Genomic DNA, 27,837 nt, shown 5'->3' on the forward strand with positions numbered 1-27,837 from the left:
TGGTGGCTGTGCCTGGGTGGGAATAGGCAGACTCTGGAGGTGCTGTGGCTGTGCCGGGGCCCCACAGGGTGCCTGCACCCTCGCCCACAGCTGCCATCTCCAGCAGCAGGAGCGGCAGCGCCTGCGCTGCAGGGATTAATCAGCCCGGTGCTACCCAGCGCTGAGCGATGCGCTCGACCGCTGCCATGGAGACACCGGCAGATGCTGAGGGGTTTAATTAGCAGCAAGCGGCTGAGGGAGTGGGGAGGCAGCAGCTCTGGGCTCCCACATCTTCCTGCAGGTGGGGAGGAGTGGCACTGGTGCAGCCTGCCCATAGTGAGGGGCCATGACCCGGTGGGAGTGGGCTGCCTACACCCTACCCACACCTGCTCCTGCCCTTCAGTGGTATTGCCCAAGGCCTTCTCCCCACAGTCTCCCTGCACCCCTTAGCCTCTGGCTCTGGGCCCTGTAGTCTGGCTGCCACCCTTAAAATGTGGGGACCAGAACCTGGGTTTCTCTTTGTCCATTCTATACCCTCCTTCCTACCAGCTGGGGACCTGTGAGTGTATGCCATGGGTTGGGGGGCTGGGGTAGTACCAAGCCTTGGGGTACTGCTCCTCCATCACTCCTGGCTGGCATCTATTGCCCCTGCCCAAAAAAAGGCTTCTCAGTCCCTGGGGCAGGCAGTGGTCCCACCCTGAATCAGCAGCAAAAGCCCAATACCTTGTCTTTCAAGGGACCAGGCAGCACCTCAGCTGTCTAGAGAGACAGGGGCACACTGCGTGGGTAGGTTTGGGATGCTCCCTAGTGCTGATGGAATACTGCTCATCCTGGCCTGCTGCTCCTGGCTTGCCTTTCAGAAGCCAGGCCTAAAAGTGGTAGTGACCAATGGGGAACTTGGTATTTGCTGTCCCCAGAAAGGTAACAAGATCTTTCCCCACCCAAATCTGATTGGCAGAGATGAGGAGGAGCTGAGAAAATCCCTCTCGGAGCTGGCAGATCCCAACCCAAAGTCCATCAAGCGCATCAGCAGCTGCAGTAACCCCTTTCTGGACTTTTCCCAGGACTCCAGCATTGCCACTTACAAGCACGGGCTGTTAGTCCGCAAGATCCACGCTGATCCTGACTGCAAGAAAAGTAGGTGCCTGGGGACCCCATGAGGGGCACTTGGGGCGAGAGGGCACCAGTGAACTCCAGAGCTGAATGGGAAGCAGGGTTGGAGTCACTATGTGATGTTTGTCTGTAGCTTCGTGCCAGCCTCCAGCATCAGCGCTCTGTCATTCTGGCTGTGCCAGGCATCATTCAGCCCTCAGGCTGGGGAGCTGGAAAGCCTTTCCCTGCCACAGCGCTGGGAAAGGGGGCAAGCGGGGTGGTGGGGTGGGGTCTCTGGGGCTTGCAACCCTGCCTCAGGATTGTGTGGATGAAGGGAAGTGTCCTGTGGTGTGATGGACAAGGCACACAGCAGGCTGCAGCTGGTTGGGCACGTTTACCGTATTCCCCGTAAAATCCCTCCTAAGCCCTGGCCGTCTGCTGCTGCTGCCTAGATGTGATTAGATGCAGCCGCCCTTCAAAGCCAGCATTACCTGGCAGGCAGCACTGCCTTGTCCCCGTGCCCGAGCACGGAGGCAGTGGTGAAGCGGAGCACAAGCAGCGAGGCAGGAGCGCAGGGGGGGCGCAGGGGGAGCGCGGCACAGCACAGCGCTGGCCCCGGGAGGCAGCAGGGCCCCCCTGCCAGCAGCACCATCTGCCAGCCACGCGGCCTGCACGGGCTCAGGTGCGCCGGGACAGGCCTGGCGTGCTGCCCGTCCCGGGGGTGGGGTGACGTGCGTCGTGGCAGGGCTGGAAGAGGCTGGGGGGGGTGGCTTTTCCCCCAGCTCAGTTCTGAGGCTGATGTCTGAGCTGCTCTCTCCTCCCTGGCAGCACCTCGAGGGAAGCGCGGCTGGAAGCCCTTCCACGCCATCCTGAAGGGAATGATTCTCTACCTGCAGAAGGTAGGCAGCTGGGCCACCCACACCCACACCAGGGAGAGGGATTGTCCCCAGTCCAGAGAGTGGGTCACAGCAGTGAGAAAGGACCTGCAGCACACAGTATTGCAAAGCCTGGCCTAAGCAGACTCGGCACCCTGTATGCCTGAGCTGTTGCTTGGGGACCTGGTGGTATCTCTGTTTCCAGGGTGCTTGGGTACAGCAAAAGACACTGCTAACTGAGAGCCCTGCATGCGGGGGGCTTGGCTGGAAGAGATCTCGGGGCACTAGGGTCTTTCCCCTGAGTGGAGGGTTGGGCTGCACATCCAGTTCCCTGCAGGCACACTGGCAAACTGGGGGTAGTGGGGAACAGCCCCCTGTGCTGTTGTCAAGCCATTGTGCCTGGGTTGTGCAGCCTCTCTCCAGGAGCACAGCATGAGCTGGAAGCAGAGTCCACAGCTGCCTGGTGGAGGGTGATCTCCAAGCCCTGCCATAGCCAGCACTAATGTGCAGTTCCTGAAACCTCATGGAGCTGACTCATGGTGGGGTGCATCCCTGAGCTGGCTCTGAAACAGCCCATGATTTGCAGGAGGAGTATAAGCCAGGGAAGGCACTGGCAGAAGAGGAGCTGAAGAATGCTATTAGCATCCACCATTCGCTTGCCACACGGGCATCTGACTACAACAAGCGACCCAATGTCTTCTACCTCAGGACAGCTGACTGGAGGGTCTTCCTTTTCCAAGCACAGTGAGTCCTTCAGGATCCCTGGCTGGGTCCCATGCTGGGGCACAGCAGCTCCCCTGACTTGAGTGTAGGGTGGGATGGGGCCTTAGGCCCACTTTGCTCTCTTCTGTCCTTCCTTTCTGGAAGGGGAGGGACCTGGTGTGAATGTTGAGCTTTGCCCAGCTCCTCTTTTTCCTACCCTGCTGGGCTCAGGTTAGCTGTGGGTAGAGTCCCAGATGCCATGGCTAGCCAGAGCCAGGCCTGGGGGACTTAGACCTTGTCTGCAGAGCAGATCCCTCTGTCTTTGATAAAGACAGCCCATCTGTATCTTGGCCTTTTTCCTCAGGAACCCTGAACAGATGCACTCGTGGATCACGCGCATCAACGTGGTGGCAGCCATGTTCTCTGCGCCCCCCTTCCCCGCAGCCATCGGCTCCCAGAAGAAGTTCAGCCGCCCGCTGCTGCCCAGCTCCTGCACCAGGCTGTCTCAGGTGGGCCACAGCAGGGGGGCAATAGTGAGCCTGGGAGAAACCCCTGGATCTGCCAGTGGCACATTCCCCTCTGGAGGGATCTGTGTGGTGCCATGTGCCCAGCTGCCCTCCCAGTGAGGTGAAGGGGCCAAGAGGGAGACAGAGAAAAGGGGTACTGAGACTGGGGGCAGACAGTGAGGCCTTGTTCCTGGCAGTGGGGCTGCACCCCAGACCATGGAGGAGAAAGTGGTCCCACATCATGGCTTGCAAGGTCCTGCCAGGGACCTTGAAAGGCAACTGACTGGGGGGATTAGCTGGCACTCGTGCATAGCAGGGCAGTTATTCATAGAGCAGAAAGGATTTAAAAAAAAAACACCAGCCTAGTTTTAGAGGGATTAAATTCTTCTGCTTTAAGACTGCAGTCAGCCCCCCTATGAGGTGACAGCAGATTGCCCCCAAGAGCCTGTGATTTTTGCCTGCCATTTAAAAAAACAAATCAAACCCAGCAGCAGAAGCTGAAACCCTGGCTGCTCCTAGAAGGCAAAAAACCTGTTCTGTCCCCAGCCAGCTCACACTACCAGAGGGACAGAGCAGGGCACTGACATGGTACCACCCTTCCCCAGGAGGAGCAGGTGAAGAACCATGAGACAAAGTTCAAGACAATGTCAGCAGAGCTGCTGGAGCATCGTTCCTCACTGCCTGAGAAGAAGGTGAAAGGCAAGGAGTACGAGGAGCTAAAGCAGAAGGAAGAGTACCTGGAATTTGAGGTGAGCTGGAAGATGCCCCCCTCTGCCCCTACCTGTTTGGCCATCCTCAGTGATAGGACCCACCCCTCCCATCAGCTGAATTACACTGCCACTGCCGTGGTCTAGGACCACGAGCATTCCTCTGTCCCGGGGTGCTGCTGGGTTGGAGGAATGGTGAGCATCCCCTCCTGCAGGGATGCTGGCCATGAGATAGTACCCAATTTGCCAACCTGTTTCTCTGCTGCACTGTGCTCCTCAGAAATCCCGCTATGGCACCTATGCCATGCTGCTGCGGGCCAAGCTGAAGGCTGGCTCCGAGGACCTGGCAGCATTTGAATCCACCCTCTTTGACACAGCGGGTGGGGAGGACGATGGCCTGAAAAAGTCCCATTCCAGCCCCTCACTCAACGCAGAGCCCTCCAGCACGACCACCAAGGTGAAGCGCAACGTCTCAGAGCGCGCAGGCCGCCAGCCCCCTGGCCACCCCCAGAAGTCGTAAGTGTGGGGTCTCAGCTGCCTGCACTGCAGCTCTGTTCCTGTGCCCCCGGCACGGGGCTGGAGGCCGTGTGCCTGCCGAGGCCCTGCATGCGTCCGTCTGTCTGCGGCACGAGCTGGAGGGGCTGACAGCCCTTCTGCAGCCGCCAGCACCAGCCATGCAGGGCCGTGGCCCCTCCACCGGAGACAGTGGCAGAGCAGGACGGCCCCCAGTCCTTGCCTGCAGGAGCTGCCTGGCCCCATCAGACTTGTTCCTGCCCCTCCTTGTCCTGCACTTGGCTGCAGGATTGCAGGACCTACTCTTGCTGCCCTGGGGAGAGGGAGCAACTGAAACCTACCCGCTGGGCTCAATTCTTCAATGGCTTAAAAAAAGAAAAAAGAGACAAATGCAGCAAAACAAAGCCAGCGGCCGCTTCTCCAGCTCCATCGTGCCATGGGGGTAGATGGGAGGGGCCCAGCCCTAGACTGTCCCCTCTCCTGGGATTGGTGGCCAGGGAAGCCAAGGCAACAGCACCTGGTCCCTTCCCTGCCACCTCAATCACCTCCGCACCCTCCCTGCTTTCTTACAACTTTTGAACAGTTTTTGTGATACAGTTTTGCACTTTTTAGTACCAGATCGAGCTGACCACCAGGGAGGTTTTTTTGGGGGGCTACTTTTGATGCTTTTTGGGAACTGTTTAAAAAAAAACCACAAACCCAGCCATATCTTGTAGGCACTGCACTCTGGGGAAAGGAGGTTTTTAAAAGGACTCGGGGGCGATCCAGCTCCCCACACCCCCACCCTGCAGCAAGCTGAGCGTGGGCTACTGTGTGTACTGCTGCTGCCTGCTGCCCAGCTCCACTTCAGCACCAGCAACCCTTCGGGGAGACAGTACCAAGGAGGCAGCCTTGAGATGGCAGCACCCACTGCATGTGTGGCTGCATGGGAGGCTGATGCACCGGTGCTTCATGACCCCCATTTTCCACTCCCCTACTGCTGGCAGCTTGGATTGGCCCTGTGTGCAGCAACCTGGGTGTGAGCATCGTGCCCAGGGCGTGGTGGGCAGCAGTGTGTAAGTACTCCCTGTGGGGTGGTGACCCCTGGAGCCAGGGTTGATATGAGTCTGCCCTAGGGGTCCAGCACAGGCTGGAGCCAGCTTTTCTTCCCATCTCTTTTCCAATGCATGGCTGGGGCCTCAGAGGCTGCCAGCAAAGCCTGATCTGCAGTGCTGCAGTCCTCATGCTGCAGCAGCAGTGGTGCAGCCCCTTCCTCAGCAACAGGCTCCCTCCTTGACAAGGTAAGGGGCAGGCTGGGGCAGCCCTCACCACTCCAGAGTGGGCTGAAGGATGCTTGTCCAGAGCAAGAGGCAAGTGATGGAGCACAGCTGCAGGGTTGTCCAGAAAGGGGTCCAGGACAGTGAAGGGCTGTGACCAGGGGCTGGCACACACGCAGTTCTCAGCCGCCTGGGACCTGGCTGGTTTCAGCACTGACTTTGCGAATGTGTCAAAACTTTTTATTCTGCTCTTTTGAGTCTATTGCAAAAAAAAAAAAAAAATCCACCCTTGCCCCAGGTGGCTTGGGGGGTGGGGGGTTAAAAAAACCTTTGTACAGCTTCTTCTCTCAGTTACTGAAGTAAAACTTGCTCTTCACTTCTTGAGTGCACTGTGGTTTCTTCCCCATGGCTGGGGACAGCCCCAGCACCAAGGGATGCTGGGGAGGGGCTGGCAGCTGTCTCCTTGCTGCTAGACTTCCACACCCAGGGAGGGTTCAGGGGGGTTAGTGTCCAGCTCACGGCTGGGGTTGGAGAGAGGGAGGGCAAAGACTAATGGAACCTGTGTCCTTTTATTCAGAAGAGGGACTATTAAATAAGAGCAGAGACGGGCAGGAGCCAGCTGCATCCCATCCCCCTGAGTCCAGGTAGCTGGACCCCAAGTCCAGAAGGCACTTGTGTGGGCAAGGTAGAGGGCAGTGCAGCTCCCTGTGTGGTGACAGGGGCTGCTGGCTGGCTCCTCAGTGCACCTGTGGCTGCTGGCTGGGGGCCAGCTCACCCCCTGGCTTCAGGGTTAGTGTGGGCGCCTGCTCCTCCTCCACCGACTCACTGCCGTAGGCACTGTCTTCCTTCAGTTCTGCAAAGCAATCCCCAGGTGCTCTTAGCCATGGGACAAGAGCGGGGCAGCAGAGACACTCCCTGCCCACCAGCCCCAGCCCTCACCCTCTGTACCTGTGCTTTGCAGTTTATCCAGTGCCTCGGTTTTGTGGAGCATCCTCACAGCGTTGTGGAGCCCCATAGAGTCCAGTGCCTCCAGAAGTCCTCCCAAGCTGCCACCTGCCAGCTGCAGAGAGAGAGCACTGAGTAGGGCTGATGGCCAGACAGGCAGAGGGGACAGAGTACCCCGAGCAGGCTCTGACCTCATAACTGCGAAGGAGGCTGGCACTGGGTGAGGGCGTGTCCTTGTAGGTCTCCACCAGGCTGCACAGTCCCAGGCGCTTGGCCAGCTCGATCCAGTCTGACCCACTGCAGTCCTGGTTCAGCAGCTGCTCCAGCCCCTGCAGTGCCTCATTGTCCAGGGACAGGACCTTCCCTGTGTGAAAAAGGTGCCCCTATCACAGGCTGCCCATCCTTGCTCCCGGGAGGGGATTACCCGCCTAGGTGTGGTGCTTTTGAGTTGGGGGGGTGGGGGGGAAGGGGCTGCTCACCTGGCTGGGGGGCAGTGGGAAGTTCTGCTTCGGGCCCCTGCTGGGAGGCCTGCAGCAGGATCTCCCGCACCTGCAGACAGACACGGATATCAATCTTCCAAAGCACTGCCCAGATCCCCTATTGCATCCTCACACCTTGGATCTCTGCAGGACACAGAGGAGCACAGGCATCCTCACAGGAGCATCTCCTGGAACTGTGCCCCATGCATGCCATGGCCTGCACAGAAACACTCCCAGCGAATTTGTCCCACTGCACCACACACCTTCTGGCTCCGAGTCAGGTCCAGGGACGTGTGGCAGCGGCGCTGCCTGTGCCCTGCCTGCCAGTGCCCCTGTGTGGAGAGCTTGGAGTTGGTGCTGTGCTCTGCAGCTGGCGCTGGCTCTCCCAGATCCATGGCCAGCTCCTGCTCCTCAGGGTCAGTGTCTGTGTCGCTACTGGCCTCTGATGAGGATAGGCTCATGGGCTCGTCATTCTCACACAAAACATCTGCCCCTGTCAGGAAAGGATGGCATGAGGCAGGCCCACGGGTCTGACCTTGTGCCTGGCACCACCCAGCACAGGCAGCCAGAGCCATGGGGGGGAAGGAGGAAAGGCAGTGCCTTACCAGCTTTAAGGAGCAGTTTGGTGAGGGTGGGCGAGCCCAGACCAGCAGCCAAGTGCAGGGGGGTGTTCCCAGCGAAAGTCCGGCTGTTGATGTCTGCTCCCAGCTAAGAAAGGTGTACAGCCATGAGAATGTGCTGCCTGGCCACTGCTCCTCCTATCCCCTGTCACCCCAAGGCCTCAGGGGAGCCCCCACTTGTGCCAGGAGCCTGTAGCAGGCTGCAACGCATCCCCTTCCCACAGCCATCGTTACACCAGCCACTCCATACCTTCTTCACCAGATGGGTGGCCATGTTCAGGTTCTCCATCTCCACAGCCAGGTGCAGTGGGGTCCTCCCACTTTGCCTCTCCACTGCATTCACATCTGCTCCGGTCCTGACCAGCAGGTCCAGGCAAGCCAAGCTCTTTGCCTTCACAGCCAAATGCACAGGCAGGAGGCCTGCAAAATAGGGATAGGCTCAGCAGCCATCTGGCCAAGCCCATGATGGCACCACTGGGGTCCTGCCCATCATCCTTGAGCCACACTCACCATGGAAATTGGGCAGGCGGAGCAGATAAGGGGCAGCTGAGCCCAGGTGAGCCAGCAGCGTCCTCAGCATCTCTTCATCGCCAGCCTGGAGTGCCAGGTGCAGCAGGGAATTGCCATAGCGGTCCAGCAAGGTTGGGTCGGCGCGGGCTTGCAGCAGGAGCTGAACCACTTGGGGCTGCTTGGTGATGACTGCCAGATGCAGTGGTGTCTGCAGGACAGCAGCACATCCTCAGCAATGCTCACAAGAGGAGCTAAGTCCTGCACCACCATTCTCTCCAGTAGCTGCACATTGTTCAGATCTGTAGCCTCCCCTCAGCAGGAGCAGCTACAGGAGCCCCCAGGGTTGGAAAACAGGAGTGAGGAACTACTCCCAGGTGGAGAACTGGCTGCTCTGAAAAACATGTACCTGTTGCAGGTTATTGGAGATGTTGATGATCTGCTGGCTGGGGATGCTAACAATGACGTCGATCAGCTGCTTGGTCACAGCTGTCTGTTCATGGATAATAGCGAGGTGCAAAGGCCTGTAGAGAGAGGGATGGCCCCTAGCTCAGCTCCATGCTTCTCCAGGTACTCCTACTGCCCTCAGAGCCCCCCTAATGGCTCTGACAGACAACAAGGCCCCATGCTCTCCCTTCAAACCCCTCATGTGCTCACGTGTCTCCGTTCTCATCCTGCGACGCGGCCAGGTGCCTCTGGACTGCCAGCAGCATGCGGGGGTCGGCGGTGACCGAGTAGTCGAGCAGGGCATGGGCATTGCGACGGGCTAGCGCCAGCATCCACAGCTGGCACAGCTGGGCTGGGGGGAGAAGCAGGATGTCACCTCCAGGAGCAGCAGCCTCATCCACCCTTCTGCATCCACCAAGTGTGGAGAGCAGCACAAAACCCCTAAAGGCCCCCAGTCCAAGCCTCCTTTCCTGAGGATGTGCCCCAGCCCTCCCTCAAGCTCAGCCCCTCCTACCATGCTTCTGCAGCTCCTTGCAGTACGTGCTCTCCTCTGCAGGTGCCTGCCTGTCACTCCCAGGCCCCTCTGCCTCGGAGCCCTTCATCTGCACACCGCCCTGGTAGCTCCCCACTGGGTGGGGGCTGGACGAGTAGAGGCTACTGTAGGTCAGCCCAGGGGAGTATGGGAAGCTGAGGTTCCCACCTGCAGAGCAAGGCAGAGGATGGGTGAGCAAAAGGGAGCCCCCAGAGCCAGACCTCAGCCACCTGAGAGGAGGGGAAGAGACATCACCACTCACCTCCTCCAGAGCCAAAGCCCCCGGCCCCCCCGCCGGCCCCCCCCATGTGCGAGCCACCGCCAAAGTGCTGAGGAAACTGAGGCAGGACTTTCTTGCGCTTCCTCTCCACTTCTTCCTTATCTGTGGGGAAGAGAGGGGCAGCAGGGTGAGAGGCAGCCCCAGCAGCAGGGCACATGCTAGCCTGCCTGGGTGGTGCTCACCTTCCACCACTGGGTAGTAGGTGAACTGCTTGGAGTCACTCACATCCCCTCCCCGCTTCCGCTTCAGCTGAAGGAAGACGGTGACAGGACGGTCGATCTTGGGCTTGTGGTAGGGGGGTGTGCGGAAGACAATGGCATACTGTGGGCAGGACATGATGGACATGAGGTTCTGCTCATCCATGGAGCTGGGGCCACCTGACCCCACAGGACATCCATCTGCCTTGAAGCAGAGCAGGACACTCCCCATCTCCCCTGTACCTGCTTGTGCACATCTGTAGGAGAAAAGTCCCCGAAGGCCTGCCAGCCGTTCTCATCATCCTCATAGAAACGCACCTCAATGTCATCTGGGGAGAGAAGTGGCACTGGCACCGCCTGTCTCCTTGTCCCAAACAGGCTTCAAGGACACAGATCCCTGACCACCCAGGGGTCCCAGATCTCTCCTGCCTCAGCGCCTCCAGAAGGTTTTGTCTGGAAAGAATGGCTTTTACCTTTCTGAACTTTATCACACAGCAAGTAGACTTCATCTCCTCCCCGCACAGAGCCTGCTGTTTTATCCATCCGTGAGATCTTCAGGTTGGAAGCTCCAGGGGACTCTGCAGAGTGAGAGGTGTTGAGAGTCACTGTGCAGAAGTCCTTACCCCCTTCTGCCCCACCCCTTTCCTGGACTGGCCCCACACTCACTGCTATCATGGATGGGGTCTGAGATGACAGGCTGGAGGGCCAGCGTGAAGTTCCCACTGCTGTCACGGAGATAGGCGGTGAAGCGCAACCGCACAATGCTCAGATCCATCACCTTCTTCAGCTCCTTCGCCTCCTGCTCGATCTCACGCAGCTCCACTTCTGCAGGGCAGGGGGACAAACTGTCAGGCTCTATGGGGGGACAGTGCTCCAGGTCCCCTTCCCACCCACTCAGCCCCATGCTAAGCCCAGCCTGCAGCTGTCAGCCCGCGGTGCCGAGTCCCCAGGCTGCCCTCACCCGTCAGCAGCTGGCTCCTGTTGCGCATCTTCTGCTGCTTCAGCTTTTCCTTCATGATCTCCATCATATTCTTCTTGGTGACATGCAGCACACCCAGGTTGCTGAACCTGGAGAAGAGGGAACCTGCTGAGATCTGGGAGTGTCAAGGCCAGGAGCAGCAAGCCCAAATGGGCACGTACTCCTGCAGCTGGGAAGGACCCGAGCACAGAGCAGCGCCACTCAGGCAGCAGGCAATCAGCGTGTGTGCGACAGAAGAGCAACCAAGAGAGGAAAGGAGCCCCAGAAACTCTGGGCTCCCACAGGTGACAAATTCAAAGGGCTGTCAAAGACAAGACTAGGAGGACTGAAGGCCAGAGGGATGTAAATGGTACTGAGCTGAGCCAGGGATGGATATGTAAGAGCAACTGCAGCAATCGCAGAATAACCCTGTGACTCAAGCTGACTTCAACAGTCATCTGCAAAGCTGGGGAGCTGCAACCTCAAGGACAGAAGCTCAAAATAAACTGCATATATCAAAACCCATAGACAGGCAAAATGCTCAGGGGACAGAGTTATGACAATGAATTTGTCTAAACACACGCCTGACCTCATCCAGCAAACCCAGCTCCAGGGTGCATTAACCTCTGTCTTCTCCCCATCTCCTAAGCTGCAGGCAGCACCCACAGCTACCTCACATAGGCAAGAGGCCACCCTGGGTCCTCCTTGCACATACTGAGCAGTCATGTCCTTGGGTCCCACGATCGTGACACAGTTGCCAGCCTCGTTGCACTGCTTGCCCACCAGGCTGTGGGCATGTACCCGGGGAGGGTCACTGTGCGTCACCAGGTCTACCTCGATCCGGGCCACTCCTGTGTAGTTGCAGATCTGCAGGGAAGAAGGAGATGGGGGTCAGGTACAATAAGCCAGGAGACTGAAGGATTCTCTACAATCTCTACAATCCTTGTTATCCCTCCCCACGGCCACGCCTCTTGCTGCAGCCCTCCCACCCCTCCAGCACCAGGAGACACATGAGAGCTTATTACAAATGTCCTGTCCTTCCTTCAAGGCTCCCTCCTGATGTCCCTGCACTCCTGGCTGAAGACACTGCTCCATCCGCTTCCCAAGGCAGCACTCACCTTGACAGTGGGATAGGTCTTGCGCCCCTTCTCACTGGATGCTCCCGGCAGCCCCCCATGGGAAGGGCCCTCACAGCCATACCGAAATCGGAAACCCCGCTGTGGAGGCAAAGAACAAGTCACCCAAGGGTGGCCAAAGTCTGATGCCATGAGAGCAGGAGGTAACAGTTACACCTGTCCTTACCTGGGTACTGTCCTTACCTGCTTTGGCTGCTCAATAATGACAAGGTAGGGACCTTCCGCTGGAGGACAGAAAGGAGAGGTACCAATGAGAAACACAGGAAAACCAAAGAGCATGTTCTCACTAAGGATGCTGAAGATGCAGGGACAGCACTGAAAGTGATGTGACCCCTGTTTGTCCCATGGGGGTCCTCAGAGCCCCCAGACCCTGGGGGGGAACAGCCCAGCTGGGAACAGCAGTCAGAATAGCAGGAAGAGGAGGGCAGGGCCAGAGGATGCTCTGTCACTTGGGGAACAGGGACCACCGGGAGGTCACAGCCCAACCTGGTGGTCCCTGGTAGACTGAGTAGCAGGGCCAGATGGACCAAGCTCCGTCCTGGCAGCATGGGACTGGGATTCCCAGCCAGCCCACAGTGGGACCAGTAAGGACAAAGCCTGTGGTGCTTCCGGGAACTAAGAGGCATGAGTCAACCTGCTGGGAAACTCCACTGCCGCTGGGAACCCCTGGAACGGTACAGCCAGAGGGGCCCTTACCTGTCTCCATCAGGGGCTCCTTCTGCTCCATCATGTGGGAGCCAAAACTGAAGTCATCATAGTCAATCCCATCCAGGCACTAGGTGGTGGGAGGGAAGATGAGTGTGGTGAGTGTGTTGGGGCAGGAATCTCCCAGCTACCCTGGGCAGGCGATGGCAGTCCTGGCACAGAACCCCATCGGGACAGCTACGGATCCCTGTCGCTCTCGGGGAAGAGAGGTGGGAAGGAGCAGACTCCTCAGTGCCCACCCTGGAGGCTGACACAGACCCTGCCACCCCGGAAGCAGGCACAGACCCCCACCTCCCACCCCACCCGTGGGTCGGGCACTGTCCCCTGCCCAGCTCCGGGGCCGGGAGCAGGCAGCGACAGCCCCCGGGCCGGTCCGATCCGATCCGTGCCGCACTCACGGGCTGGAACTGCTCGTCCATGTCGGCGCGGGGCCGGCCGCCGGCCTGCGGGGAGAAGAGAGGGGGGTTGAGCGGGGAGCGGGGCTGCAGGAAGGCACCGCCGCTCCGGAAAGTCCCTAGAAACCCCGCCGAGCCGGGAAATGACGGGACCGCGCGTCACCGGCCCGCCCCGCCCCGCCAGGGCACGGCCCGGCCCGGGGCACGGCCAGGGGACACGGGACACGGGACACGGGACACGGGCACGGCACACGGGACGCCAGGCTGAGCCCGGCCCGGCTCGGAGCGGGGCCCGGCTCGGAGCGGGCTCGGCTCGGCCCGGCTGCTCCTCCGCCCGCCGGCGGCCGCCCGGGGCGATGGGACGGGCTGTCCCCTCCTCGCCTGGGAATTTTGGACTCGGAGCCCCGGGCGGGCTGGAAATCCCGGAGCACTCCTGCCCGCCTCCCCCGGCCATTCTCGCCCAGGCGCTGCCTGGCAGCCCCGGGGCGCCAGATGTGCCGTATTTTCCCCCGGGAGTACGGAGGGATTTGTCCCCTCGTCCCCGGCCGCCTGTGCCGCTACGGGTGCCAGTCCCCGCTGCGCTGCCATCAGCCCTTCCCCAGCAAGACCTGCAGTGCAGCACGGCTGAAAACACCCGCCCGCGCCATGAAGCCCCGCAGCAGCGCCTGGGTCCTCAATGTCCCTACCCCACATCATCCCATCCTGCACAGGGATGCGTGTCCCGCACAGGGATGCGTGTCCCGCACCGGCATGTCGTCTCCGAGCCCCTATGGGCTCAAACAGGAGTCGCCCCAAAGTGCTGTCCCCAAGCCCACTGGCTCTCCTCTGGACAGGGGGATCTCTCCAGGACTCTGCAAGCGAAGCAGTCTGAAACTCCTTGCCAGGCACCCAAAGGGGCGCTTTCCCTCTCCCCAGTTTCAACTTACACTGCAGCCCCTGCATCCTTCCCGCGGAGCTGGCCTGAGAGAGGCATTCGCTGTCCGCGTTCCCATTGGTTCCTTCCCACTTGCTTCAAAGTGGAAGCGGCAGCCCCGGAGCTCCCCGTGTGAGCATCTCCCAGGGCCCCAGCATTTGGCACTGGATGCTTCCCTTCCCGCCGACCCCAGCAAGGCACTGCCAGAAGCCTCACACCCTCCTACTCACCGGAGAGGAAGAGGTTGGTCTCAGCAACCCGTCCAGCCCCAGCATCGCCATAGGGACTGCCAGTACCACAGACAGGAAGAATTCTGCTGGGGTCAAGGGCTGCCTGACCACAGAAAACCACCGGTGACTTCTAGCAGAGGGGCAGGATCAGGGGAGAGCCTACGGGCATGCTCTGCATTTCTTCTCACTAACCAATGAAAAGAAAAAAAAATCCCATATCTGACTCCACGATGCCCTCATACCATGAATTTCTGAATCAGTGGTTGCTGCAGGTCCCACTCAGGGGATTTTGAGTGTGTGGGAGAAGAGGGGAAGGAAGGGGATTGTTCAATCCGTGTGTGACTCATATTCTTCAGAAGCTGAACAGAGCCTTTTCAAGGAGATTTTTCAACCACTTAAGTCTTCCAAAGGGGCTGTCCTGTGACCCCAAGCCTGAGGTTTTTCCCGGTTGGCCTGCCACCTAAAGCACGGAGATGCATCCCAGGCAGCTATGCAGCCTGGGATGTGAGGTCTGTGAGACCTGCAAACGCTGGGGAGGGAGCAAGGAAGGTGGAGAACCAGCACTGCAAAACGAGGTGGGAACCTTCCTCTTGCCATTCTGCAGGGGCTTCTGAAGGCCTAGGAACATGGACATAAGCCCCTGCTGGTCTGTAGGAAGCAGCACAGACTGCTGTTAGGATCCCCCAATCATCCCACCAGGTCAGCCTCAGCCTGCCACCACCAGTCAGGCACCCTATCTGCTGGCACAGATCCTCCGGAGAGGTGAACAAAGAGCCAAACAACCTGCCTCAGTGTGCTGGGAACAGCCATCTACCCTACCTGCTGAGCCTGGTGGGGTAGCCCAGGCCTGAAGCTGCTGGATAAGAACAGACTGTGCCTCTAGAACAGCACAACTCCCCATCTCCAGTAGCATCAGCTCCATCTCCTCTTGAGGTGTTTTCACAGCTCCCTTGCTGCTGCCCAGGACGCTTCCACTTGTTGCAGCAAACAGCATGATTAAAGAATCATGGAGTCGTGCCTGCATCTCCCCATTCCACATAGCTCTGTCTCTCTCTGGAGGTTGCCAGCCATATCCCTGCACACATGTGCAGTGTGTGCTGGAGGAAGCCCACCGTGCTTCCTTGTTCCTGGAAAAGCAACCTCAGGCAACCTCAGACCTGTTCTCAAGGTGAAGCCCTGCCTCCTGTGCCAAGCAGCATGTCTTTCTGGCCCACAGGACTTGGGGTTTCCCCTAGGAGTGTAGCACACACAGCTTTTATCCCCACCACATCCCAGAAGGGAACACATCTCTCCTTCCTCATCAGTAGCATGCCCTGCTCTGTGTTACCCAACACATCTGTCCTGGATCGTGGGCTTGAACTGCAGGCCCCATTTGCTTGGCTAATTCCTCCCCATCACCACACATTCCTAGAGTACAGGAAGGATCCTCTGGGCATCGCTGGGAATGGGGGAAAAGAACAGCAATCCAGCTGCAAGGCACTGCCCAGAGCAGCACCAGCTCCCTGCCCTGGAGTGCAGCACCCTTGCCAGATGGCACAGCCTCCTTGTGCCAGCCACACTGCTTCAATTAAGGCCCAGCCTCTGGCAAGCAGCGTGAGTTAAAGCCATTCTTCCATGCCTGCAGCTCCTTGAACGTGACCTAGTAATGCAGGTGCTATTTTCTTTCCTCCCATGACAGTCGGCTGACTTGCAGAGCTGATGCCCTGCAGGCAGGAGGGAAACATACGTCAGCCTATCTGAGGCAGGATATTTAGTAGCCATGGGAAAGGGTGCTCCAGAAACGCAGGAGGCAGCACGAGTGCAGCCCTGCTCTGAACTGCGCTAGTGTACAGCTGACATGTTCCAGCCACTCAGCTGGCTGCTCCTCTAACATACTCTTCCCTTTGCATTTTGATTTCCCTGGGGGCTGCTCACATCTGCAAACAACGGCCCTAAATACTTGGCCTTGCTTTCTGCACAAATCCATGCTCTGCTCCATCCCTGGAGTTCCAACAGCTACCCACCGGCACGAGGCTGCTGAGTCTCTCTCATATCACATCCACAGTGACTTTGCTATCAAACCCTTCCTGGAAACTAAGTCCTTGACCAGCAAGTATGGTAGAAAGAAATCTCCTCTGTCTGAAAGCTTTCTAGGCCTTCCCCTTCTGACAGCCTGCCTTTAAGCACTAAAGCCATTTGTATATCTCTGCATAAAATGCCTTTACTCCCATTGCGGCTATCAAGTTGGTTTTGGCAAACCCCAGCCACCCACTGATCTTCTGGTTTTCTCCTCTAAGGGCCTGTAAATCAGCTCCTCTGCTGTTATGAGCTATTAATCCAGATGTATGCCCTCAGAGAACCCCTCCCAGCGTCAGCCCCGCGTTTGCTGTCTCACTCTCTCCAGTTTCCACTCTGCCCACAGTACCACTACCGTGCTGGTGCTCACGGCTCCATTTGGGCTAGAGCTTACCGAGCCTGCGGGCACGATCTGATTCCACTGGGAGCGGGCAGAAAGCCAGCCCTGCTTCAGCGCAGGCAGGGCTCAGGACGCGAGAGGGAGAGCTGCAGGATGGGGCAGAACTCACTGGCAACATAGAAAATAAGGAACTTCCCCACCGGCAGGAAAAAGAGTGTAAGCGCCAGCGCTGGGACTTGCTATCTCCTCTCGCCTCCACGACAGCAAATGTCTCTCCAACCTGGATCTTCCCAACATCTCCTAGCCCAGCTGGCCGCATGGCCGGCCCAGAGGCAACCAGGGACCGGCTGCTGTAGCTGCGGGAGCGAGTGAGCCCAGGACCCTTCCGCTGGGACGAGCAGCCCAAGCACAGAACTTCAAACCTCTGCACCGCCCAACTCCCTCTCCCTGGGACCCGCTCTCCCGCTAGCACGGACAGCCCGTCCCCGCCGGACCCACACCCCGGCCCGAACGCTTACCTTCATCCCAGCCCCAGGCCGGCCGCCGCGCCCCGCCGCGGTACCGGGAAAGTCCCGACCCGACTCCGCCTCCCGGGGCTTCCCGGACCCGGCTCCGCCCGGCGGAGACAGCGGGAGGGCGGGCCAGGGGACCCCCGAAGGGACGGGCATCTCCGGGCTGCTGCACTCCGGCGACATCGCGTATCCGCCACCTGGCTGGCACTGGGTCAGGGGAGCGAGCCCCGGGCTCATGGCTGTTCTCCGAGGGGGGACAGGACCCTTCACCCCATTCCCAAAGCCAGCTGCTACTCCAGCGGGGAAGGACCATCTGCCTCACTCGTGGCTGATTTTCACTTTTATTATTGTAAATTCACTGTTGTCTTTATATATACTTTTTAAAAAATATATTAGATACAAAAGTCAGAAAGGCTCCTCTTTGAACTACATATACTGGTGGATTTACAGGCCGGTTTGGAAAAGGTGGGCAAATAGGAAAGCCCAACTTGATCAATGCGCACAGCAGCAGTAGCAGCAGCAGCAGTAAATGCCCCTCTCCAGGGACAAGGGGATTTTATATATATATATATATATATATATGTATGTATATATATATATATTTGTAGATCTGTACATACACACACAGGCATGCACACACAGCACTCATATCATATCCCTCAACACTCCAACCCCAGCCCCAAGGATGTTGTGCCCCAGCCCAAGGATGTTGTGGTTGAGCAGGATGGGCTCCCACCAGGCAGGTATTGGCCAAGGCACCAGAGGACGGATTTGGGAGTCCCAGAAGAATAGGGCACACTTCTCTGTTCCTACAGAAGTGCTTCCCCTTCCCATGGCTGCACTCCCTGGGACACTCCCTGGCTGGCAGTGGCACAGAAAGTTCACTGCTCTGCAGGCACAGTGCCGGCAGGACATCCCCCATAGGACGGTAAATTTGGGGACTCATTTCTCAAGCAGGGGAATGCTGTGACCAAGGAGGTGAAACCTGCCTCAGCAATTCTCAAAGCTGAAAAAATGTGAGGAAAGTCATTGACTGATGGCATAGAAGGCCCTGAGCAGTGAGAGACCTGGCTTGAGAGGGTCAGCACAGTCCAGCTGGGGCTGCTGGAATCATCCTGCAGAGATACCACCTGGGAAGGCAGGCAGGGAGATCCCCTGCTGCCATCCTCCCTGGGGTTGCAGACAGACTAGCAGCGCAGTCACTTCCCTAGAAAGGGAAAAGGCACTGTGTTTTTGGCTCCTCTGACAGTCACAGTAGCCAGCTGGAATTCCAGCTTGCTCAGCTGAACCTTACCCCTGTGGAGGAGGGAAGAACACAGATCTCATCCCGTTCCAGCACACCAGGCTTGTGTGGGCAAAAGAGGGTGAGTCCCCTGTTCCCCCATGTCCCTTACAGGAGGAAGCCTCTGTATGATTGCCTTCAGCAGCCCAACTCAGACCAGGCTACCCCAGAGGCTCAGGGCAGATCCTGCCTCTGCTGATAGCACCAGGTTGGCATCCCCACACCCCAGCAGTGACCCCATACCCTGTGGGCAGGGAGAGGACAGCTCTTGCAGGGACAGCAGCTGCCAGAGGAGCACTGGACACAGCTCCCACTGAGACTGGAGGGCACTGCAGACCCACGTACATACACACACACACACACACACACACACACACACACGGCAGCGGGGTTTTCAGAGATATTCAAGGTGGGGAGTCACTATCAGAGCCCAATTTGGGGTCCCACTGTGGGCTGCCTCCTCTGGGGGTCAGGCCATCGCCAGGCCCTCCACGTGGCTGTGGATGTGCGCCATACTGGACAGGCTGCTCTCGCCTTTGTAACTCTTGGGAGCCCGGCTGGCTTTCAGCAGGACCAGGAAGGTGTCTGTGGAGATGGCCCCAAACTCAAAGGTGAATGTGCCATAGAAAACCAGGACATCAATGATGAACATCCACTCACACAAGGCAGCCACATGCTGTAGCACGAAGCTCTCCTGGATGAAGAACACGCCACCTGAGGGTATTCCAGTCAAGGAAAGTACAGCTGAACCCAAATCACCCCATGGAGGACCATGTCCCACTGTCACCGCATGCTGGGGTGGACGTGAGTGTTCACCCTCTGCAGGAAACACATCACCACTCCTAACACTGGAAAACCCTCACGTGCTTCTCTCAGCACCAGGAGGGCCCTGGCACAGGTGATGCAGTGACACTCATGCCCAAACCAGCCTTGGTAAATCATGGCACTGATGCCAGGCTGGGATCATCTGAAGAGGCCAGAGCACGAGGAGCTCAGGCTGCAGGTCTCAGTGCAAGGCAGGTGCCCAGGTGCCTCAACTTCCCCACACTCTTGTCACTTCCTCAAGCTAGGCTGGTGGTCTCCATCCTCCCACAGGATGCAGTCAAAGACAAAAAACTCACTTTGAAACAGAGCTTGGACTGTTGCATCCCAGTCCTACAGCACCTCCTGTCCTTCTGTGCTGCAGGCTGGCCCACCCCAGAGAGGTGGGCTTGCTCCCACTTCTCCAGATCATACCACTACCAGAATTTCTTCACCCTTCTCTCATCCCCACCAAAAATCTCCAGAGAAACCTACTGCAAGAGCTATGCAGGTGAGGGGAGGAGGCATGCACATCCCCCAGCCCTCCAAGTGAAGTTTCCAGCAGTACCATGCCTTCTTGCAAGTGAGACCAAGATCTGGGAGAGCCGCAGAGACAAGGACCTGAATTGTACAGTGTAGAGCCCTCTGCTCACTCCCCCTATCCCATCAGGAAAGATTCCTTTCCTCCCACTGTCTACACCACAGTTTCTCTGTTTGCCCACTGCCAGCTCCCAGAGCTTACAGAGCAGGATGGCCACAGCAGATGGGCACCAGTCCTGTCTTTCTTGTCCTTACATGCCCTTCCTGTCCCTCCCAGCTGGCATGGCCCTGCGGCAGTCCTGCCTTTCCCTGCCTGCTGTGGTGACAGAGCAGGACCCTCTGGTATGTGCCAGGCCTGCCAGCACCCCCACTCTTGTGCTGCTCACCTCAGCCAGACCCCAGGCCAGCCTCTTTGGGATCCACAGACACTGCATGCCCTTTCTTCCCCTTCCTGCCCAATAACCCCTACCTTATTTCCCAATTTATCCCTAACCTCAGTCCCAAATAAGCTCCTCACTCCCCAGCTACACACTTGGGATCATTCTTTGAGCCCCAGCCCACCTGATGCCATGCCCTCCCTCCCTGGTAAGTGTTTGCAGAGCCCAGTACCTGCTCCTTCTCCCATGGGTAGGTTGGCTGGTGAGTGCCCAGAAGCTCTGGCTGGCAGAGGTGCTGCCATGCACCCACCTGGCACCCACATACAGCACTTTTGAACTCAGCTTCAGTCAGAGAGGTAACCCAGATGGACTTTGCATTGCCAAGGGCTCAAAATACCTTTGTCTCATTAAAAAACCCAGCAATTAACCATGGGTGGTGTGTGACTGGAGCCTGCAGCAGTGGCTGGGCTGCAGCAACCAGGGCAGGGCTGGTTTGGAGTACCCCAGCACCACAAGAGACATCCACCAGCATCCCCTCCTCAGCCTCTGCCCAGCTCTGGTACTGCTGCTCCTCCAGCCTACAGCTGCAGTGAGCTGCCCACCCCCAGTGCCCTGCCCAGCTCCTCTCCTGGCACCATGCCTCATACCCAGACCAAAGGGTAGAGAATATGGGGTGCATATCCCACCGTGAGGACCACTTTTCACCAGCCTATTCCCCATCTTTTTCCCACACCCTTCAGGATACTGAAGACGAGGGTGAAGAAGGCCACAGTGGTGAGGATGCTACGTAAGTGGCCAGTCCAGTACTGCCCTCGGGTTTTGGCCATGCGGTAGGTGAGGATGGACTGCAGGAGCAGGAACAGCATGCTGGTGGGAAAGGCCACCCCTGCCCCAATGTAGTGTAGCACCTTGGCGTGATCCACCTGTGGGGAAGAGACCATCACTGCCAACACCCTGAGACACCTCCTGTCACAGCATGACTCTGCCCCAGGAGTTGGACTCCTGCCCAGGTAGGGGTGCAGACAGTGCCAAGAGCAGGTCCAGGCAGCTCAACCTGTGCCTGGTTCCTGGCTGATGAGCAGACTTGGATCCAACATCTACTGCCAGGATCTCAAAGAGCTCTGTTTCTTTTATCCACAGGCCAGCAGCCCTGCTGTGCCTAGAAGGGGCTGCCCTCTGCCCTGAGCAACATCAGGGACTGCCTGCACCCTTCCTGAGGGTCACAGCCCAGCGCTGCTCACCACAGCTGGGGCACCAGGGGAATCAGGGCCTGCAAAGCTTCTCCCAGAGCTGGTGTGGGCAGCAGCCTCCTGCCAAGCAGGAGGGACTGGCTGCTGCAGGCAGCTGTGGGGAGGCTGGTGCCTGGCAGTGCAGGCAGGGGCTGAGCACTGCCGTGTGCTGCCAAGCCTGGTCCTGCTCTGGTCCCTGTGAGCACAGGCTCTGTCCCAACAGTTTTCTGGTGTCACCCCCTGGGCAGGATCAGGAGCAGACTGAACAGCATGTCCCTGTCCCTGCACATGCCCATGGAGAGGACAGACAGTGCAGAGGGGGCTCAGGTAAGCCTTAAACCAAACCCAGCAGCCTTATCTGGACTTGAATTATGAATACACAGAGAGGACTCCCAGCACCCTGGGAAGCACAACACTGACTCAGGGGAGAGAATGGCTGCATGGATGGGATGCTGGACCAAAACCACCACAAACCCTACCCTGCTGAGCACAGCCAGCCCTGCTCCAGCGAAGGCCCTCTCCTGCTCCCCTACCCCAGGGACTCCTGAGGAGATGCCTTACCTGAAAGTTGCCAACCATGGTGAGGCCAGCAGCACAGACCCAGCCAGTGGCCAGCCCCAGGGTGTTGAGGAGGGATGGCCCCAGGCGTTCCAGGAGGTGGGCATAGCGCAGCAGTCCCACCAGGATGACTGCAGGAGGGAAACACAGCCCTGTCACAAGCCACTGTCTGGGAGCCCCCTCATCCCACTGCTGCCCCCTGCCAGGTGGGTGTAGGGCAGCCTCTCCAGCCCTGTTTGCCCGGCAGCAGGCACTCACCCATGAAGGAGCCCAGGCTGCAGATGAGGCTGAAGAAGCAGCTCTCAGGAGGCAGGGTGCCACACTTGCTGTGGGGACAAACAAGACCCCACAGGGTCAGACAGGGGGCACTCTCAGGGGGCACTGGGGTGTGTGCTTGGCTCCCTCCCCAGGACACCCTCCTGGACTGCCCTGGAGGGGTCTTAGCACAGCTCTGCCTGTGCTCCCAGGCTGAGGCTGCTCACCTGACAAGGGGGATGTGATCCAGTGTGCAGCAGGAGCTGGGGCCGTCCATGTCACATGACTGGTTGTAGCTCCTGCCGGCAGCAAAGGCACACGTTAGGAGAGCCGAGATGCTGCCCAGGACCCTCTGTCTCCTGCCCACAGGCCCTGCAGTGGGCACACACCACACCACACACACCACACCGCACCGCACCGCACCACACCGCACCAGCAGTGCACCCAGGGTAGTCCCAGCACTGCTGGGCTGGGCAGGGCTCTGCTGCCTGCACCCACTGTAGTGTCCTGGGAGCAACTCCTGCATCCACAGACTCGTGAGTCTTATCAGCCCTTCCTGTACCACAGCAGCTGCCTGTAACCCTAACCAAACTCCCACTGCCGGGGTTCATGTGCCCTCACCCTCACAGTTCTCCCAGGAGCTGGCACACACTGGAAGTGGGTTTGTGGGTACCTCTTTGCTGCAGCATCACCCAGGAATGCAGCACCCCTGCCTGGCATGGCCTAGCAGAACCCCCTGCTCACACCACAGGCAATGAGTGCAAAGTTCTCTGCCCCAAAGGGCCCCTTCAGACACTCCCAGTCCCACGTGGAGAGGGACTGAGGGGGGACAGCACTGTAAGGGGGTTGTGGGGGGACACTGCTGGCCTGTCTCTCACCCAGGCTGTCCATACATCACCTCCAGCTATGCAGCAAGCACATGGTTAAAAAAGCCTTTTGGAAAGGGCTGGGCTGGGCTCTGATGTTTTTTCAGTCTCCTCAGTTTACTGATGGCTTTGTTTTCCAACCACTAAACCCAGGCGAGGCGTGGAGCCCCACGGCCTCCTCAAAGGCTGCTCTTGGGGCTGTGTTTGGTTTGGGAAGGTTTTTTTTATTATTATTTTGTTTAAAGCAAGCAGCCCAAGGCCGGGAAGCATTATTCGTCATTAAGGGCTGGCTGTGCAGCAGAGACAACCCGACACACACATTCTTCCCAGGGCAGAATCAGCCATCAGGCAGGAAATGGCAGCAGGTTTTTTTTCACTTCTTCAAACACTCCAGCAAGAATTAAACTAACATGGATCTTTCTGGGCAGATTTTTAAGGTGACACTGCAAGCCAAAAACTCTGCAGAAGGAGTTGCCAAGAGACCAAACAGTGTTTCTTTTCCCAGCCCTTGTCTCTCCCATGCTTCATCCCGCAATTAGGGGTGTTGCAGGCAGCTCTGCCCATGGGGTGTCCCGGTGCTGCAGGACCATCCCATCCCCCTGGCTCTGCCAGATTTAGCCTCAAGCAAGCAAGTCACAACCTTTTCCATGGAGACATAGTCCTCTGTAATTCTCTGACCACTTGTTTTCATACTTTCTCCATGCTGTGTTTTTTCAATGGCCTCCTTCTCACTGCCTGGTTTGCAGTGAGGCTGGACTGTTCAGCAGAGCAGCCATTACCACAGGCGAGCCTGGGCAGGGAAGGGAGGGCAGCCCAGCCCTGACAGCAGCTTGACCCCAAGCTGTTCTGCTCCCAAAAGCCACTTGGGTGGGCAGGAGGCAAGTGCCCTGTGGCATTTGCACCCCGTCACCACCACATCTGCTGGGGAAGAAGGTGGCTCTGTGCCCCTTTAATGCTCCCACCTCTGCCATCATCTCCAACCCCCCTTCAGAACAGCCTCAGCTACCCTGTGGTCTGGCACAGCCTGAGATACTTCAAGTGGGACAGGTATGGAGTATGGCATTGAGTCTTTAATCAAGCCAGGATGTGCCAAAAAGTCCGTGCTTCCCCCTAGGCCTTACCAGTTGTGGACAGGGCAGATGTGGTTGTTGGACAGTGCCATGGCATATCTGGAGGAGAGACAACAACAGAGTTACCACAGCCACCCTCCTCCCTGCCTCCCCATTCCATGCCAGCACCCAGAGTGGCCCCAGGGACGAGCTGCCAGAGCAGATGACACAAGCCCTAACTCCCTGTCAGGGGCCAGGACTCATCCTGTGTGTAAAGCGGACATCTCCCGGCTTTACAAAAGCAGGAAAAAGAAAAACAAGTGCATGAGCACATGCTCTGCAGAACTCTCATTGCTGGGACCAGGTTCCCCTGCCTTGTACCCCCATCCCTGCTGAGAGCCACCTCCTGCTCCAGTTGAGTGCAGCTGCTTCTGTGGGGCCTCTTCTCCATCGTGCTGCTGTGCTCCACAGGCTCTGGGGGACTGCTCTGTCACAGAGCCTTCCTGGCAAGCCCTGGCATCGGGGCTCTCCACCAGGCTACAGCTGTGCCAGGTGCCACCCGATGGGACTGGCTCTGCCATGCTTCCCCAGCCCCCGTCTGGCCAGCAGTGGAGCCAAAAGAAGCCTGGAAAAGAGGCCAGTGCGTTGGGAGGGCATTATGGGCAGACCAGTTCCATCAAGCATTTCACTGCAGAGTCACCCTTGTGTCTTAGCCAGTGTAACAAGGGGTTCATGATATGCATCCTGCCCCACTCCAAGGGGTCTCAGCCCCATGGCTCCCACCTCAGCCATCCAGGAGCCCTCCGGCCCAGCAGCCACAGCAGTGGGCAGCACCCTGCTGTTCAAATCACTGGTGGCTGTGAACAGCTCAGGTTAAAAATAGGCCCCAACACCAGTATGAAAACTTCTCTCCTTCCCAAGCTGGCCATGCAACAGCTTGGCTGCAAAAAGGATGATCCCAGAACAGAAGCAAAGAGCAGAACAGGTGGGGGAAGCCAAGGAACAGCATCCCCAGCCACCAAGGAGCAGACCCCTCATGGAGCCATCTCCCAGCACAGGTCTCCAAAAGGGCCACTCCCAGAGCAGCTCAGGCTGTAAGGACCATAAGCAGCAACTCCCACCTGTGCTGCTTTGGTTTGGAGGGGCATCTGCCCCCCAGGGTCACTCACAGGAGACAGCCCATGCTTTGCAAGGTGTCTGAGGAAAAAACTTGGAGCATTAAGTTCCTAGCACCAGGTTCAACATTCAGCTTTGTTGTGAAGTAGGACAGGCGATACCTCAGGGGGAAGCTCTTGGAGGAACTTGCATGTGCATGGGGTGCATTTGCTTCATCCCACATCCCAGGAAGTCCCACCACCTATACACCTGAACCTCTTGATGCTTTGAGAAAAATCCTTCATCCACTGCTTACCAGTGTTAAGGCCCGAGAACGGCACTGCTGGGGTGGACCAGCAGTGTTCACCCAGGTGACACAGCCTCTACGCCTAGCACGAGTGCCTGGGCTGGCGGCGTGGCTCCCGATGCCGCTCCCGTGCCACCTGAGCGTCAGCCGCAGCCACGCCGGGACAGGGCACGCCATTCCGCAGGGTGTCAGGGATGTAAGGACAGGGAGGCACACGCCAGCGCTGCTGCAGGGGACGCGGGGACCACGCCGGGAGGCTGCGGGGGTTCAGGGAGGTGTGGGAGCCCCTGAGTGTCCAGAAGTGCCGCAACATGACCGAGGACAGCGGCTCCCCGCATCCTCCTGCCCGCTGCATCCCACCTCGCAGCATCCCACTCTAAAGCATCCTCCAACCCCCGGCCCTCAGTTATCCCGCACCATCCGGCCCGGGCCCCGGCCTCAACGCCCGTGGGCGGGCGGCCGGCGGCGACCCCGCGGCACTCACACGATCCACATGCCGGTGATGGTGAAGGCAGGCAGCGTGACGGGCAGGATCCCCCAGGCCGGCATCCTGGGGCCGGGCATGCCCCGCAGGACTACGGGCGAGCGGGGCCGCCGGGGGAACCTCCCCGCTGCCTCCTGCTGCCGGGCAGCCGCCGGGCCGCGCTCCCCATGGGCGACGGGGCCGGGGCCGGGCTGGCGGGCGGAGCGGGTCCGGCCGTGCGGAGCGGCGCCGGGACAGCCCAGGCCGGCCCCGCCCCGGGGCAGCGCGGGTCCCGCTCGGCGGCAGGGCCGGGCCCGCCCCGTCCGGCGGCAGCGGGGAGCGGGCCGGGCCGGCGCGGCCCCCGGCGCCACGTGGCGCCCGCGCTGGCGGCCCGGGGGAGCGGGACACGGCTGGGGAGGGCAGCCGGGAGCAGGACGGCACGGAGCCGAGAGCGCCGGGCTCTGCGGGGCGGGCGGCCCCACAGCGCGCTCGGCTGAGGGACAGACACTCCTGGAGCGCAGGGCAGGCACAGCTCCGCAGCCAACACCCCTGCTGGGGACCCGAACGGCTTTTGCCAGGGCTGACTCGGGCATCGACAGCCGGCTGCAGGGCTGGGGGCCTCACCCCCCTCAGCCCCAGGTGACGCTGTCTCTGCCCGAACAGCAGCCCTGGGCCCACATCTGCAGGAATGTGGGCTCCTGTAAGCGTGGCCCAAAGGGCACTGTCAGAGGATGGAAAGGGCCAGGCAGAAAAGACCTTACTGAGTTCGCTCTTCTTCCATGGGGCTCAGCCTTGAGGACAAGGCTGTGTTTGCACGCCCGGAGTGACTGACTATGCTCCCACTGAATGGCTGCAGCCACACTGCCAGCCGCTGCCTGCACACACTCCTGACCCGGTTACCCTGACCTCTCTGTTCCCAGACGCTTTCTGCAACTAGGGTTTACCAGCCAACCACCAACTGCTGCCCAGAGAACTTTCCGTTTTTCTTACACAGAAAACGTGAGGAAAGGAAGCACAACTTCCCCTGGCAGATAAGCAGGGCTGTGGTAAGGCCACAGCTGTCGCATTTCCCATTTGGGAACTCAGCAACAGCTTGCCCTCTTGCCCCGTGGCTACTTGTGGGGATGTATTTTCAAGTCCCAGTACATCCTGCATCGCCAAGGGATGTGCACACCCGTGGAGCACGGAGCACCTGGTGCTCATGAAGCCCGCACTTTCCTCTGCCTTCTGCAAGGAGGAGCAGCCCAGGCACAGCTCGGCCCTGGCCCGTGTGGGGAGCGGCCCTGGCTGCCCACCCCTCCCCCGGGCCGGGGTGCTGGTTACACAACCGGGAGCAGTACTGCACACTGGGACTTGTAGTCCTGGGGGATCTCATAGCCCTCTGCGTTGAATCGCACTCCAGGCAGCCTCCTCACGGGCCCAGGGGCTCTCCTTGCTGTTCACCCATCAGTTCGCGGCAGGAGTTGCACTGCAGAACTTTGCTGCCGAGCCGGCTGTGCTCCCAAAGCTGCCCTGTGCCTTCCTGTCCGGCAGCGGGCCTGGCCCTCCCTCTCCCGGCGGCCTCCACAGCACACGGACAGCGGGAGCAGTGCCCGCTGCGCCGGGGCTGCCGCCTCCAGCAGCCTTGGCACGGCTCACATCACTCCAGGGCCACAGGCGAGAAGCACAAGCCCCACAGGGCTCCCTTCTGTGCAGCTGGGCCGAAAATGCCGGGCACGGTGGCTTCAGAACACATCAGCCTCTCTGACAGGCATAAATATTTCCAGAGGAGTGCAACAGCTGGCCTTTATAGGACTGAGGGTAACTTCTGAAAAAGCCAGCTAACTGTTGATACTTTCTAGAAATCTTTCTTACAGACAGTTTGAGTATGCTCAGTTCCAGTTTTTAAATTGAAACTAAAAGCAGCAGTGCTTCTGTTTCACAAGTTTCAGTGCCAAATGTAAATTTTACAGCCAGGGCTTATCATTCCATAGAACTCACACTAATAAGCTTCATACCAATGAAGAAAACACCAGCTCTACAGTAAAGTGTTCTACAGGCACGTGCTAAATCCCAGTACATATTTCTATTCTGTTTTAGCAATAAAAGTCTCTGATGTAAATGGGAACAGAAGTAGGTAAATCCAAAACACAGT

The 27,837-nt window shown here is 58.8% G+C and overlaps 3 protein-coding genes across 6 annotated transcripts in view; 1 reads left to right on the plus strand and 2 right to left on the minus strand.

Moving 5' to 3' along the window:
• The window catches only part of PSD (pleckstrin and Sec7 domain containing), a 45,318-nt gene extending 39,312 nt beyond the window's left edge, over window positions 1–6,006 (plus strand). For both annotated transcript variants that reach the window (XM_033066508.1, XM_033066509.1), the window contains 6 exons: window positions 938–1,116; window positions 1,900–1,970; window positions 2,533–2,690; window positions 3,013–3,157; window positions 3,760–3,903; window positions 4,142–6,006. In XM_033066508.1, the coding sequence (XP_032922399.1) occupies window positions 938–1,116; window positions 1,900–1,970; window positions 2,533–2,690; window positions 3,013–3,157; window positions 3,760–3,903; window positions 4,142–4,381 (937 nt within the window). In that variant the 3' untranslated portion in view covers window positions 4,382–6,006. The remainder of the gene's footprint in view (window positions 1–937; window positions 1,117–1,899; window positions 1,971–2,532; window positions 2,691–3,012; window positions 3,158–3,759; window positions 3,904–4,141) is intronic.
• A 174-nt stretch (window positions 6,007–6,180) lies between these two features.
• NFKB2 (nuclear factor kappa B subunit 2) lies at window positions 6,181–16,902 on the minus strand. 3 transcript variants are annotated; one of them, XM_033066511.2, is made up of 24 exons: window positions 16,888–16,902; window positions 13,975–14,161; window positions 12,835–12,879; window positions 12,428–12,506; window positions 11,915–11,955; window positions 11,714–11,812; window positions 11,311–11,462; window positions 10,599–10,705; window positions 10,304–10,462; window positions 10,111–10,215; window positions 9,881–9,966; window positions 9,623–9,761; window positions 9,423–9,542; window positions 9,143–9,328; window positions 8,839–8,980; window positions 8,591–8,705; window positions 8,185–8,392; window positions 7,925–8,094; window positions 7,660–7,762; window positions 7,318–7,547; window positions 7,055–7,124; window positions 6,767–6,939; window positions 6,579–6,690; window positions 6,181–6,483 (listed from the first exon to the last, which is right to left on the minus strand). In XM_033066511.2, exons 2-24 carry the CDS (start codon window positions 14,023–14,025, stop codon window positions 6,368–6,370), a joined length of 2,808 nt encoding a protein of 935 aa, XP_032922402.1. In that variant the 5' UTR covers window positions 14,026–14,161; window positions 16,888–16,902; the 3' UTR covers window positions 6,181–6,367. The 3 variants fall into 3 exon arrangements, with proteins under 3 accessions (XP_032922402.1, XP_032922401.1, XP_032922403.1); XM_033066510.2 differs by lacking the exons at window positions 13,975–14,161; window positions 16,888–16,902 and adding an exon at window positions 13,758–13,915; XM_033066512.2 differs by lacking the exons at window positions 12,428–12,506; window positions 13,975–14,161; window positions 16,888–16,902 and adding an exon at window positions 13,758–13,839.
• Window positions 16,903–17,214: 312 nt separating this feature from the next.
• LOC116999630 (transmembrane protein 150A) lies at window positions 17,215–27,229 on the minus strand. The gene is given in 9 exon segments (XM_033066530.2): window positions 17,215–18,877; window positions 20,627–20,804; window positions 21,672–21,799; window positions 21,927–21,994; window positions 22,151–22,222; window positions 23,911–23,958; window positions 25,725–26,196; window positions 26,918–27,033; window positions 27,035–27,229. Coding segments are annotated over 9 exon segments (1,371 nt in total). The 5' UTR covers window positions 27,079–27,229; the 3' UTR covers window positions 17,215–18,632.
• Window positions 27,230–27,837: the final 608 nt, after the last annotated feature.

The sequence above is a fragment of the Catharus ustulatus genome, chromosome 8, assembly GCF_009819885.2.
Source record: "Catharus ustulatus isolate bCatUst1 chromosome 8, bCatUst1.pri.v2, whole genome shotgun sequence".
Lineage (NCBI taxonomy): Eukaryota > Metazoa > Chordata > Aves > Passeriformes > Turdidae > Catharus > Catharus ustulatus.

Bases quoted from the DNA above. Each gene is read 5' to 3' on its own strand.
- NFKB2 (XM_033066510.2), bottom strand. From the start codon at position 13,823: ATGGGAACGCGGACAGCGAATGCCTCTCTCAGGCCAGCTCCGCGGGAA. The intron at 12,880-13,757 runs GTAAGTTGAAAC...TTCTCCCCGCAG, and splicing joins AAGGATGCAGGGGCTGCAGT to GCCGGCGGCCGGCCCCGCGC. The intron at 8,095-8,184 runs GTGAGTGTGGCT...CCTATTTTGCAG, and splicing joins CCGCCTGCCCAATTTCCATG to GCCTCCTGCCTGTGCATTTG.